The sequence below is a fragment of the Rhinolophus sinicus genome, linkage group LG15 (genome assembly GCF_036562045.2).
Source record: "Rhinolophus sinicus isolate RSC01 linkage group LG15, ASM3656204v1, whole genome shotgun sequence".
Lineage (NCBI taxonomy): Eukaryota > Metazoa > Chordata > Mammalia > Chiroptera > Rhinolophidae > Rhinolophus > Rhinolophus sinicus.
Window position 1 is genome coordinate 27491685 of NC_133764.1, and position 13565 is coordinate 27505249.

Genomic DNA, 13565 nt, shown 5'->3' on the forward strand with positions numbered 1-13565 from the left:
TGTCGGTCCGCCGGCTCCGCCCGCCCTCCCGCCAGGCGAGGCGGCGGCCTCCTCCACCAACGCGGGGTCCCCTAGTTAACCCCTGCCCGCCAGTCCGGCCGCTGATTGGAGGAGGCGGGGCGCCCGGGGCAGCGGGGACCCCCACCTTCCTCGTCCCCTCCCCCTCCTCCCCCACTGTCTGCTCTTCCCCCACCCCCCCAGGACCCCCCCTGCCTCCCAACCGTGCAAATCTCGCGAGGAAACACGCGGTTTCACTAGTGTGTTTACACCGATCACTACTAATCCGGACCGAACCGATCCGGATTAAGGGGCCGGAGGCGGGTCCTGGGCACCAGCGGTTCCGACCCCCCCGCCCTCCGCGCCGCACCCGAGTGGCCCCCAGCCAAGCGGGTCCCCACCTCCCGGCCCGGCCTGGGCCCTCCTGCGCCTCCCTTGGCCTTTGTCCGGCGCCAGGAGGCCGGTCCCGCGCCCCCCGTGGCCGCCCGGGCCCGGGCCCGCGTCGGGCGCCTGGCTCTGTACGCGAGCCCGGGGATCTGCGGCCTCCGCGGCCCCCCTCCCCCGCCCGCCCTCTCGTGGAGCCCGGCGCCGGCGGCGGCCACCCGGGCGGGGGGTTGCGGCGCTCAGGAGAGGCCCCGGCTCCGCCCCGGGCCTGCCCAGGGGGAGAGTAGAGCGGTCCGCAGCCGGGTCGGGTCGGGGCCCCTCCCTGGAGGAACGTGGAGCTGCGGCGGCGGCGACAGCGGCAGGTGAGAGGCTGAGCCCCGGGCGGGGGAGGGCGCCGGGCCTGAGGCATTAACCGTTCTGGGGACCCCTTCGGCTGAGGAGGCTGCGAACCGAGCCCACTCGGGGGGCCGGCGCCGGGCCGCAGCTCCTCGGTGCTGAGGCAGGAGGGGCTCCCCGAGGGCTGCGGGTCGCCGAGGGGCCGAGCGGAAGATGGGGGAGGCCCAGGCGGCCCCGGCCTGGGAGTGGAGCCCGCGGCCGGCAGGGAGAGAGGGGCGCCTGGGCAGCTGGAGGCCCTGGCAGTCTCCCGGGCGCCCCCGAGAGCTGGCCCGCCCTCCCTCCGTGACAGGTGGGCCTGGAGTTGGGGAAAGTTTAGAGCCGGCGGGAGGCGAGGGGCGCCGGGACCAGGCCCCATCGGTCCTGCTTCCCGGCTCGGGTGTACAGGGAGGATCCCAGTCCAAGGCCCCGCTGGAATGAGACTGAGTGGTATTTCCTTAACATGAGTTGACATTAAATGAAATAAACGCTTGGGTGTCGTTTTCCGAGCCAGGCCGGGGGATGGAGATTTAGGAAATGTTCGAGAGACCCTGGGGTTTGAGGGAGGCTGCAACCTCTGCCATTCCGGCCTCGATTAGGGCAGGGCGACACGCGAGGAAGGCCACTTAAGGGAAACTCTCATTCTCCTTTCTGTCTTTCTTTTCCATTTTAAAAGATGCCTTTCTACCCTTCCTTGAATTTTCTAATTCCCTCTCTAACCTGCACTCGTATGTGTGGGTGAAACTTTAATTTGTCACCCTTTCATTCCTCTTTGCCTCAGGCTCTCAATCCAGGAAGGAAATGAAACGGGAGGACTTGTAGGGGTTGTTACTGGAAATTGTGGAGTTGTTAGATTGCAGAAGAGAATGTTTAATTCATGTTTTCAGTGAACTTTTAAATCATGGCAATCATTCCTATACTATTTAATAATATGTTCAAAGGGGGTCTATGGAATGCTGTGTGCTCCTTTTCCACAGAGAGGTTTCCAATGGGTTCTGCAAAAGTTGATCTCTTGCGAAGGATGGACATATTTGCTGAAAGTGGCCTGTGCATTAATTGGTCATGGAAGGAGTTTAAAAATGGTGTCCTTCTGCCCCTCCCTGCTTGGAAGGAGTGCTAAAAGCAGATGTCTAGAGAAACCTACTGCTCCAGGGAGTGGTCAGAAAAAGATTTCGGTAAAGGGATGGTTATGGAACTGTACTAATTTCCTGAGTGAATGCAGGTTGATGGTTTTACCATGGGTTCGCTATTAAATTTAAAATAATTCCTTTTTTCATGAGCCACTGTGAGCTCTTCAGAGAAAGAAGCTATATAATAGCGTTAATTTCGAAGTTATTTGTAGCTTCTGATTCATACTGTACAATGAAATTATTATTAATGATTCATAGTTTTAGTTTAAGAACTAGTTCCTGTGTGTTTGGGAAGGAACTATCCAAAAGTACTTAGCTAAATTCGGAGGTTGATAGAAGGAATTTTATTTTTTTCAAGCTAGTCTCCTTTCTCAACTTTTACAGAAATTATATGAAGCGTTGGAAGTTTGAGGTTTTTTGCTGTTAGAATCAAATCAGAACTAGAGAAGAATAAGTGACCCTCAGAAGAGGACTTTTGAGCCGCTTTATAACTTGAAATGTATTACTATTTGATGCTGCACGTTGTTTACTTGTATGCTATATTTACTTGAGCTTTACCTGTATGTGACCATTCAGTGAAATAATTCCTGTGAGTTTTGTTATATGGAAAACTTGGCTCCTCACATTTTAGCTTTTATGGTCTTACAACCTACTTTTTTTTTTTTTCCCAGTAGAAATGATGGAAGAACTGCATAGCCTGGACCCACGACGGCAAGAATTACTAGAGGCCAGATTTACTGGAGTTGGTGTTAGTAAGGTGAGTAAAATGATAGTGAACACTGTTCGTAGTCTAATTTAAACACATTTAAAGATCAATTAAGGGCAGTTTGGGTGGGCCATACTGATAGGTGGTAGGAGAGAAGATTCAGCTTATGGTTCCAATGAACTTTTAAATCCTGCCAGTCATTCCAACCATTTAGCAGTACATTTGAAGGTATTCTATATGGGAGTATATGCTCTTTCCCCTCTGATTCGGGAGAGGTTTCCCATGGATTTTATTGTAAGGATGCTTAATGGTGTGTGTAGTCTAGGCCATATTTTGTCAAAACTCCTCAGTCACTCAGAAGAAAACTGTTCATTGAAAGGTATTGGCATAGCTTCCTTACACTGGACTTTTTGGGTAGTTATATGGTAGAGTTTGAAAACTCTGTGTCTTCAGTTTGTCAGTTCTCCACATCTGCAATTCAGCAGATTCCTCCAGGTTGCACCCCCAGACTGCTTTCTTTCTCTTCATATTTTTTCCTTCTTGTTCACTTTTTTTATTTTTGTCCTGGGAGCATAAAATAAGATCAAGCCTCCATTAACAGGCAGGTGTTAAACAATGTTAGGGCTTTCTGTGTATCCTTATGTACCTGCTACTTTACCCCTCTGCTCTCATAGGATGGTTTTAGTACAATAAGTAAAGCATATTTGACTTAATGTGATACATTTCTTTCTGTGCTATTCAAGAAATCTTATTTCTCATGGTGACCTAGATGTCAGTCTCCTGTTTTAGTTAGTAGCTCCTTAAAGAAGATGTTTGTCAAGTGTTAGTTGAAAAAACTAGCTGCTTTGATGAGTCTCATAATTTTGGTGAGCTGGAATAACTTGATAGTTTTTGTTCATTCAACAAATGCTGAGTGCCTACTGCATACTGGCATTGTGCAGGGTGTTAGGAATGACACCTCAGCCCAGTGCCTCCAAGCCCCCAGAAAGTGAGAGACACAGACAAAGAGAGATGATGAGAGCTGTGATGAGAACTGTGTTAGAGCTGTGACATGGGGCTATGGGAACACAGGATTTGTTACACATTTTGTACTTGGTTTTTTTGGCCACTTGAATAACTGACTTTGTGGCACTTTGGAGGGCTATACTCCTGACTGTTGTTACATATATTGAGGTTATATGATCTAGCTGAACTAGCTTCAACTGGAAGTGAGCACTATGTTTAAGTATTAAATTGATCTCTGATTCAGTTGATTACCTTTGATGTGTCTTTTAACTTGGGAATTCAGCAGAAGGCTCATATCCAAATTCGTCTGTTCAAATGGTTACCTACTGAGTAAAAGTAAGTTTGTATTCAAGTTGTAGGTAGTTTAAACTGGTTGGACTTGGTTGTTAGTATGCTTTTCTTTCCTTTTGTTTTTGGGTTCCTGATAGCTTATCCAAGTATACTTTTGATGGCTTAGAGCATGAGTGATGGGAATGAGTGACATTGTAAATTTTGCTGTTCAGACCCAACTTAACATCATGTAACTAATATGTCAGAAAATGTAATCCGGTGATCTGTTTAATAGGAAGTTCTACCTTTAATATATAGAGAAAGAAGGTCATTTCTATCCAAATGTTTTTATGGCATTAATTGTATGTTATTTTGACATTTCCAGTCATGGTAAGTATATTGATTACAATAAATACGTTATTCAAGGACTAGCAAGGGAGTGTGTTTTTTTCCCTCATAGCAAAGAAACTTGAAGGAAAAAAAAGCAAATAAATTATTCTGTAGTTTGCAGAGTTAGGAAGAGGAAAAGAAAATCTCCATTTTGTACAACTTCTTTTGCCTGCAAGACACTGTCTCCTACCACTGATTTGAAATAGGAGTTGAGAGGAGGCCATGGTCTGGGAGAAAAGGTGCTTTTGGAAAAATTCCTCCAAGTTTTGAATTCCTCATTATGGGTCATTATTTTCTAGTAAGGATGTCACTGTGTTGATGACAGCTTTCAGTTTTGCAAAAATCAAGAGAGCTTTCAGCCCTTACTCCAAAAGGGAGAGCAGAGTGACTTTCCTGTGATAGTGCCATCTAGTGGGGCTAGTGCAGCCGCATGGGGTGTCTCTTGAGTTTCTCCTAACTATTCATGACATTTTCAGTCCTTTTTGATGTCCATAGAAGGAAGAAAGTCAATGCTACTGTAGATTCTTTCCTAGCGGATAGGAGTGTTTCAAGTAGCTGCAGTCTTTGAACTTCCTGGTTATTATAGATCTTCTGTCATGTTGCTTCAATTTTTTTTTTGCACCTGCAAATTAGATACGCATTGCAAAACTTACACTGACACGAAATGGCCAAGCCACTGCATTTATTACTTCTATTTAAGTTGCTCTTTATTTATATTTAAGCTTTTATTTGCAAATTTAAAATATTCTTGCATTTTGAATTTGTATGCATTGAATTTCTCCTTGTTTAGCATATTTAATTTATAATAACTGTTGAACCAAAAGCACTTGTTTTGTGCTTTGGAATGCACTATGTGTTTTTTATTTAAGAGATTGATGTTTTCTGTCATTAGTGAGTTGATGATAGAGGAAAGTAGCCTAATGTGCTCCAAGAAGCTGTAGTTGTCTTTTCTCCTCTGGTCTAGCTGCCACTTTTTAGGAAGACCTATGACCATTCTGTTCACCTTTTTGAGGTGATAAAGTTAAATTGAGTTATGAACCTACTTTTTCATTTCTTGTTGACCCGATATGTGAGCTAGCCTACTTCTTTTTTAAGATCTGTTCCTTTAAGCACTGGATAACCCACTTCCAGTAATGTGAAACTGACTATACCCTGTATTGATATGTTTCCAGTGAGGACCATTGCAGTTTATATTCCCTTCTTTACTCCCTTTTGACAATTTAAGTATAGGTAGTCTCTGATTCTGGAGACTGTAAAGTAGGTGGAATTTCAACCTTGCCTGCACTCTTTACTGTACCTTGTTGAATTTTAATGCTAATATAGTAGCAAATACTTATATAGTACTTAGGATATGCCAGGAACTGTTCCATGTACAGTAAAAGCAATAAGAAGTAAATTTAGATCTCTCTTAACAGAGATACTAGTCAATAAACCTCCATTCTCTTTTTTATAAGACATGAGAACTAATGCCCACTGCATTGTTCCTACCAGTTGAAGTATAGACTTACCAAGGATCACTTTATGACAACTTGCATTTGTAGTATAATTTAATACAAAATTATGTGAACTAATGACATATTTTAAAATGAAAGAACTACTGGTTCTAAAAAAACTAAATTAACTGCCTTGGAAAGACACAATATAAAGTGCTATCTATAAAAATGTATAAATTACCTTTTTTTTTTTTTTTTAAATCTGGAAGAATTCTTCATTTAGATCCTTGCCAAGCATCTTTTAAGTTCTCCCTTCACTTTTAAAGAAATCGAAACTGGAAATTGTAGATGATGCATTATGGGTGTGGTTTGTGTAAGTGTAGAACTGCAGTCAGTGGATTTATAACTCAAAAGACCTGCATCAAAAGACTGGCAAGAGAGCATACATTTGTATAAGTTAAAAAAAAAATGTTTAAGGTGCCTTTTTCTTTTTTTTTTAGATTCCACACTGTAACCTACTTTTTGTCTAATGTCATTGGTTTTAGTTGTATTGGATAAAAAGGGTTATGCAGTATGTGGATGGTATTGAAAAGAAGAGCAAAATGAGAAGCCATGAAAAAATGGGACCGTTTGTTTTGACACAATAAGAACCTTCACTTTATAGAGCCTGAAGCAAGACCATATACTTTTAATTAATACCACATAGATTTTTGATGTCTTCTTAAAGAAAAATTTCATTTCCTGTCTTTTATAAATTTAAGAGTCTGATACACAATCACTTTAAATGATCAAATTTGACTTCTGAAAAGATATGTAACCAACTGCTACCTTTCTCTCCTATCTTTTAGTTAATTGCATCAATTAGAAGGTATCAGTTATGGATATCTGGTGTTAGCTGTTTTATATATCAATGGCAATAACTTAAAAAATTGTGTACGTTTAGATGTTTTAATACATAGTTTGACAATGCTCAGTAAGCGTAAATGCTGAAAAATAGTCTATACTTCTACTGGTGAATTTAAAGGAACTATTGATAAATGTATTATTGTGTTTGCCTTTATGTTGTCTTCTTTTCATTTGCTTTAGTGTTTATTTGATGCTCTCATTTCACATGTAGTCAAGTTATTAACTCATGTCTCTTCTTTCTCTGACATTTCTCAAGCATTTGTTTGCCCCCACTGCTACTGCCTTCATCCAGACCTTCACTCGTGACTGTAATAGCCAGTCTCTCCTAGCCCGTTCATCTTTCCGTAAACTGCCACGCGTTATGTTTCAACAAAATCCCAGGATTATTGTTTTACTCCCTTGCTTAAAGGCTCTATTGCCTACTGGATCAAGTTAAAACTCCCTATTCTAAATTTTCAACTTTGTGGCTACTTGTCTATTCCTCGACTGCTGTGCTCTGCTACCTCAAACCATGACGGATCTCCTAACGTTAGCGAACAGACTCATGCTGTCTCCTCTATCTTTCCTTTTTTATTTGCCTGATGAACTTTCAGTTTATTCTTTTTTGTTTTTCCCCTTCTTCTGCCTCCACACCCCCCCCCCTGCCCCCCGCCACTCTGGTTCAAGCCGTTGTTTCTTAGTCTAGTTGTGTAGGACACAGCTCCCTGGCCCATGCTGGTGTTATGAGCCTTGCGCTCCCCCCAGCTGAGGCTGTCATGTCAGTGGGCTGCTCACAGTAGCTCATGGCAGCTCTTGCCGGCTGCCGGCCCTCATGCCCGCCACTGGCCGCTCCTGGCAGGACATGGCAGCACAGCTCCAGGGAGAGCTGTTGTTCACAGTCTTAGCTGTAGAGGGTGCAGCTCACTGGCCCATGTGGGAATCGAACCAGGGACCTTGGCGTTAGGGGCACAGTGCTCCAACCACCTGAGCCACTGTGCTGCCCCCAGTTTATTCTTCAAAGCATAATCCAGATATCTCTTCATAGCTTTTCCAGACACCTCCACCAATCTAGTTGCATTATTTTATTAGCACTTGATAACCTACTTTTATTATAACATCATTAGTTTCCTTGGGATATGGATGATATCTTTATCTCTGACTATTCAAATGCTTAGCACATTATATACATTGAATAAATCTTTGTTGAATTGGAAAAGACTATTGAGAAGATGAAAGTAGAGTTAGTGGTGACCCATACAGGCATGGTCCACTCTAGCTTTTTGTTTTAATTCAATCTCTAAACTCTTGCCTTGTAATTGGAAGATTTAGTTCATTTACCTTTATTGCAATAACATATATTTGGGCTTAAATCTTCCTTGTTTCTTTTAAAATCTTCTTATGCTTTTTTAAACCTTCTTTTGAAATTAATTTTTCCATTTATTCTCTACTATGAAAGATAAAGAAATACGCATTCTCATACTTTTTCTTTTTGTCTGTTATTTATTTTTAACATTACATTTTCTCTTCTTCTAGTTTGAAACTTATGGACTCTTATTTGTTACCACAGAAATTGCAGCATGTGTCCTTAATTTATCAAAGATAAATGTTAATACCATTGCCGTCCTTTTTGTCAGTACCAGGACCTTGAAGGTTTAACTCCATTATTCCTCTCCCAACTCACATGCTGTTCTATATTTAATTATATGTATGTATATATATACGTGTGTGTATATATATATACACACACATACGTGTGTATGCATATATATGGATATATATACACACATATATATATTTTAATTAATAGACTTCATTTCTTAGAGCAGTTTTAGGTTTACAGAAAATTGAGCAGATAGTGCAGAGTTCCCACATACTGCCTCCCACCCAGCCAGTTTCCCCTATTACCATCCTGAATTAAGTGTGGTAGATTTGTTACAATTGATAACCAACATTGATGCATTATTATTAACTAAAGTCTGTAGTTTAACATTAGGGTTTACTCTTTGTGTTGTGCAATTCTGCGGGTTTTGATAAATGCAAAAAATGTCATGCATCCACCATTTGTATACATATTTTTAAGAGTCCACAGATATTACTGAATTTGTTTTATATAGTCAATGTCCATTTAGCCTAACCTACATGTTTACCCTTTTGTTCTTCTTTCCTTTTTGCATCTCTGACCTTCTATCTGGAATACTTTTCTTTTGCTTGAAATATGTCCTCTGGAATTCCTCTACTGTGGGTCTGTCAGTGACTGTCTTCCCTTTTTATCTGCTTTAAAATGTCTATTTTTGACTTTATTCTTGAATAGTAATTTTGTTAGGTTTAGAATTCTAGGTTGGCTATTATTTTCTTTCAGCACATTGTTCACTGTTATCCACGGGCTTCCATTACACCATTTTTATTTTTATCTTATTGCCCTTCTGTTGAAGGTAATTCACTTTTTCTTTGTCCATTTCCAAGATTTTCTTTGTCTTTTGATTTTCTGCGCTGTAATGTGGCAATGGGAGATATATCTAGGTTGGATTACTTTTTTTCTTTATTATTTACCTGTGTTTTATTTATATCTGAATATTTTTCAGGAACATGAGCATGCACTTTAAAAAAAAGTAGGTATTTGTTTTTAGAGCAGTTCTAGGCTCACAGCGAAATGGAGTAGAAGGTACAGAGATTTCCCGTGTTTGCCCTGCCCCCGTACATGCATAGCCTCCTCCTTACCAAGATTCCTCACTAGAGTGGCACACTTGTTACAATTGATGACCTATAGTGACAGACACATCATTGTCACCCAAAGTCCATGGTTTACATTAGGGGTTCACTTTTGGTGGTGTACATTCTATGGGTTTGGTCAAATGTATAGTGATATGTATCTATTTACAGTATCATACAGAGTAGTTTTACTGCCCTAAAAACCTGTGCTGCAGCTGTTCATCCCTATTTAACACTTGGCAACTACTGATCTTTTCACCGTCTCCATAGTTTTGTCTTTTCTGTATTGTCATGTAGTTGGAATCATACAGTATGTAGGCTTTTCAGATTGGCTTCTTTCACTTAGTAATAATGCACTTACGTTTTCTTCATGTCTTCTCATGGCTTGTTACCTCATTTCTTTTAGTACTGAGTAATCACATTCCATCGTCTGGATGTACCCAGTTTATCCGTCACCTACTGAAGGACATATTAGTTGCTTCCAAGCTTTCGCAGTTAGGAATATAGCTCCTATACACATCTGTGTGCAGGTTTTTGTGAATGGTAGATTTATTTATTCCCTTGGGATTCATTGGGCTTCTTGAATCTGGATTGCTGGTTTTTCATCAGTTGTAGAGCATATCCCCAGCCATTGTCTCCTCATACGAGGTCTGCTAGTTAAGTTTGCGAACTCATCCTAGAAGAAGTGCTACACACCTCATTGCTGAATATCACTATGGTCACCTTCGAAGGACTCCCCTTGGGAAGCTATGCACCAACGCCAGTGCCTAGTCCACCCTTCAAAGTAATTTTGGAACTCTTTTTTTGGAATAGTCATCAAAGCTGTCATCGTATTACCCTTGATGTCCTGAGTGTCATCAAAATGTCTTCCTTTCAATATTTCCTTTATCTTCGGGTAAAGAAAGAAGTCACTGGGGGCCACATCAGGTGAGTAGGGAGGGTGTTCCAATACAGTTATTTGTTTACTGGCTAAAAACTCCCTCACAGACAGTGCCGTGTGAGCTGGTGCATTGTCGTGATGCAAGAGCCATGAATTGTTTGTGAAAAGTTCAGGTCATCTAACTTTTTCACGCCTTTTCAGCACTTCCAAATAGTAAACTTGGTTAACTGTTTGTCCAGTTGGTACAAATTCATAATGAATAATCCCTCTGATATCAAAAAAGGTTAGCAACATCGTTGCAACAAGTTCGCAAACTTAATTGTCAGACCTCATATACGATGGCCTCTGTCAAATTCTCTGTCTTCTTCTTCCACTCCATTTAAACATATGTTAGACCTTCTTACTTACTGTATTTTCTCTTCTTATCCTGTCTTCTGTATTGCTCCTTTACTTCCCAGGGCTGAATACTGGGTAGTTTCTTCTGACCTACCTTCCACTTCTTTATTTTCTCTTTTAATTTGTAATCTGCATAAACTTATCCATTCAGTTTTCATGAGGGCTCTTTTATTTCTGGGTCGCTCTTATCCTGGGAGGATAGCCCTGTGCTCCTTGTTTAAAATATGGGGTGGGTTTCACAGACTCCCCTCGTTGGACAGGTCCTGGGCTTTGACTTTATTCTCTCCCCACATTCCCAGGCTTCCTATAGTACAGCTCAGTTTCAAAGCTTTTTCTGTAGAATTAAATCAGCAAATGCCCTCAAATAGAAGTGATTTTTTTTTTTTTTTTTTTTTTTAGTACTGAGCTTACCTTTCTTAATTCTTGTCTTCTCATGGATTTTGATGCAGCAATTCCTTATTTGACTATTTTATAATCAGTAATATAAAACTGTTTAGCACTTATAAAGTGTGCATGAACTCTGTGTCCCAGTATGTAAAGAATCCATATCTAGTTTCTTCCCATGTGATTTTTCACTTCTCATCTGTTCTTTCCTTCCTTCCTATATTTGGTCAGTGTTATTATCATCACTCCTGGCCATTAATGTCATTTATGTTATTTCTTATTCTGTTTACTTTTAGTTAAAGATTAGATTGAAATATTTCTTAAAACTTAAGGCAGGGAGAAGGAAAGCAAATAAGGTATATTATCAGTGGTTTCTTATTTCAAAGCTGAGTCTAGGGATGATTTGGCTTGGTCAGTGTTCTTCCTCTCTGCCTTGTCTGGGTCTCAAATTGCTAGGTCCCTCTTGGTGGTAAGTTTCACTTATTCCTAACTACTACTAGATGTGATGGGATGGATTAGTTTAACATCTGCTTCTTAGTATGTTAGCCATGCTTAAACACTTCTTAATGCTATTCTCTGACCTTTTGCAGTGCAGGTGCCCTGTTTTTCTAATCCAGAAAGAGATTTGGCTTGCCTAGTCTCAAATATTTCTTCCTTAGACTTTGGGCCATTAAGAAACAAAACAAAGCGAAATGAAACAAACATTCCTGGAGTGCTTGGTGACTTTGGCCTGCAGAAGGGTTCACATTCCCATATTTTTGTTCTCTTTGGTTAGTTTGAGGGTAGCATTTTGGCTAAACGTGGGGCCACAGAACCCCTATTGTAGGGTTATTTGTCCTAGCACCTGCCTGTCCCTTTCCCTGGTCAGCTTTTTTGTCTTTATTAAGACTTTCATTGGAAATCTTGTTTCATAATTTGGACTGTTCTTTCTTTCTACCCAAGGAACACTCTTGCATGTTAGAGCAGTCTGAAGGATTTGGAGTATCAGCAAAAGCTCTTCCCACTTGGTTTATTAGTTTTGCCTGCTTTCTAAGATTCTCATGACTAAGTCTGGTCCTTGGCTTTCTTACTACTCCCAGTACATTAGTTTTCTAGAATCTTATCTTTGCTGTTTAGCAATAGATCATAGTCTACGTTAGCCATCAGATATGCGATGTTATTCCCTTCACACATATACCTTGTGCTGTGGAATGCTCACAGTCAAGTAAATGCTCACAGTAAGAGAGAATTTTGGTTGTTTTCGATAGTTTTAGAAACTTAATTGGTAAGTTCCTATGCAATTTGAGATACAAAGCTAAGAATGGAATTTTTATTATAGTCATATGATGCTCTTAACATACTTTTTTTTTTTTTAACGGCAGATATATCGAGATAGGGATAATCTAGCTTTAGTCCTAGTACCGTCTAAGAAATGAATTAGCTATATGACTTGGAAGACAGTTCACCTCTGGCACTTCTGATTTAAATAATTTATTTTTGATGAACTATACCAAAAGAGGGAGCCATAGTTGAGATAGTGGAAAGTAAAACTCAAAAATTTCATTTAGGTATTAACACTATCAAAGAATGAGTAGTGATATTAAAATACAAAACCCTCAGGAACAAAGGCTAGAACAAAATCTTGCCAAAATTCTTTCCTTATTAAGCTCTTCACTATGTATATATAGGCTTTTGAGAATTTTGGTTACAAATACCTTAGGAATGAGAAAAGTACCTTGTTCTAAGTGTACTCTGAAGACAGCGTCAAGGAAAATAGAGGTAGAACATTTAAAAAATATATATTCTCAAAGGCAGGATGATGTCTGTTTCCTAATCCTAATTAGATGAGGGAGATAAAGAAAGAGGTTGGTCATTTAACTTTATTTTTTATTGTGGTAAATAACAAATAAAATTTACCATTCTAACCATTTTTTAAAAAAATATTTTATTGGGGAAGGGGAACAGGACTTTATTGGGGAACAGTGTGTACTTCCAGGCCTTTTTTCCAAGTCAAGTTGTTGCCCTTTCAATCTTAGTTGTGGAGGGTGCAGCTCAGCTCCAGGTCTGCTGTTTTCTAGTTGCACGGGGAGCAGCCCACCATCCCTTGCGGGAGTTGAACCGGCAACCTTGTGGTTGAGAGGACGCGCTCCAACCAACTGAGCCATCTGGGAGCTCAGCGGCAGCTCAGCTCAAGGTGCCGTGTTCAATTTTTGTTGCAGGGGGCGCAGCCCAACATCCCTTGCGGGACTCGAGGAATTGAACTGGAAACCTTGTGGTTGAGAGGATGTGCTCCAACCAACTGAGCCATCCGGGAGGCAGCTCAGCTCTAGGTGCCATGTTCAATCTTAGTTGCGGGGGATGGGGCCCACCATCCCTGCGGGACTCGAGGAGTTGAACTGGCAACCTTGTGGTTGAGAGCCCACTGGCCCATGTGGGGATCAAACCGATAGCCTTCAGAGTTAGGAGCACGGGAGCTCTAACTACCTGAGCCACTGGGCTGGCCCCATTCTAACCATTTTTGAGTGTACATTGATATTAAATACGTGCACTTTGTTGTGCAACCATCACCACCATCCCTCTCAAGAACTTTTTCATCTTGCACAAATGAAATTACACTTTTATTTATTACAATAACTCCCCGTTTA

At 41.2% G+C, this 13565-nt stretch overlaps 1 protein-coding gene across 6 annotated transcripts in view; it reads left to right on the forward strand.

Moving 5' to 3' along the window:
• The first annotated feature begins 310 nt into the window (after positions 1–310).
• The window catches only part of TLK2 (tousled like kinase 2), a 96499-nt gene continuing 83244 nt past the window's right edge, over positions 311–13565 (forward strand). Inside the window, exons 1-2 of one of the 6 annotated variants that reach the window (XM_019733010.2) lie at positions 311–743; positions 2555–2640. In XM_019733010.2, coding sequence (XP_019588569.1) covers positions 2560–2640 — 81 coding nt within the window. In that variant the 5' untranslated portion in view covers positions 311–743; positions 2555–2559. Of the gene's footprint in view, positions 744–848; positions 1067–2554; positions 2641–13565 lie in introns of those variants that run through there. The other 5 variants (XM_019733009.2, XM_019733008.2, XM_074320672.1 and 2 more) reach the window with 5 other exon arrangements.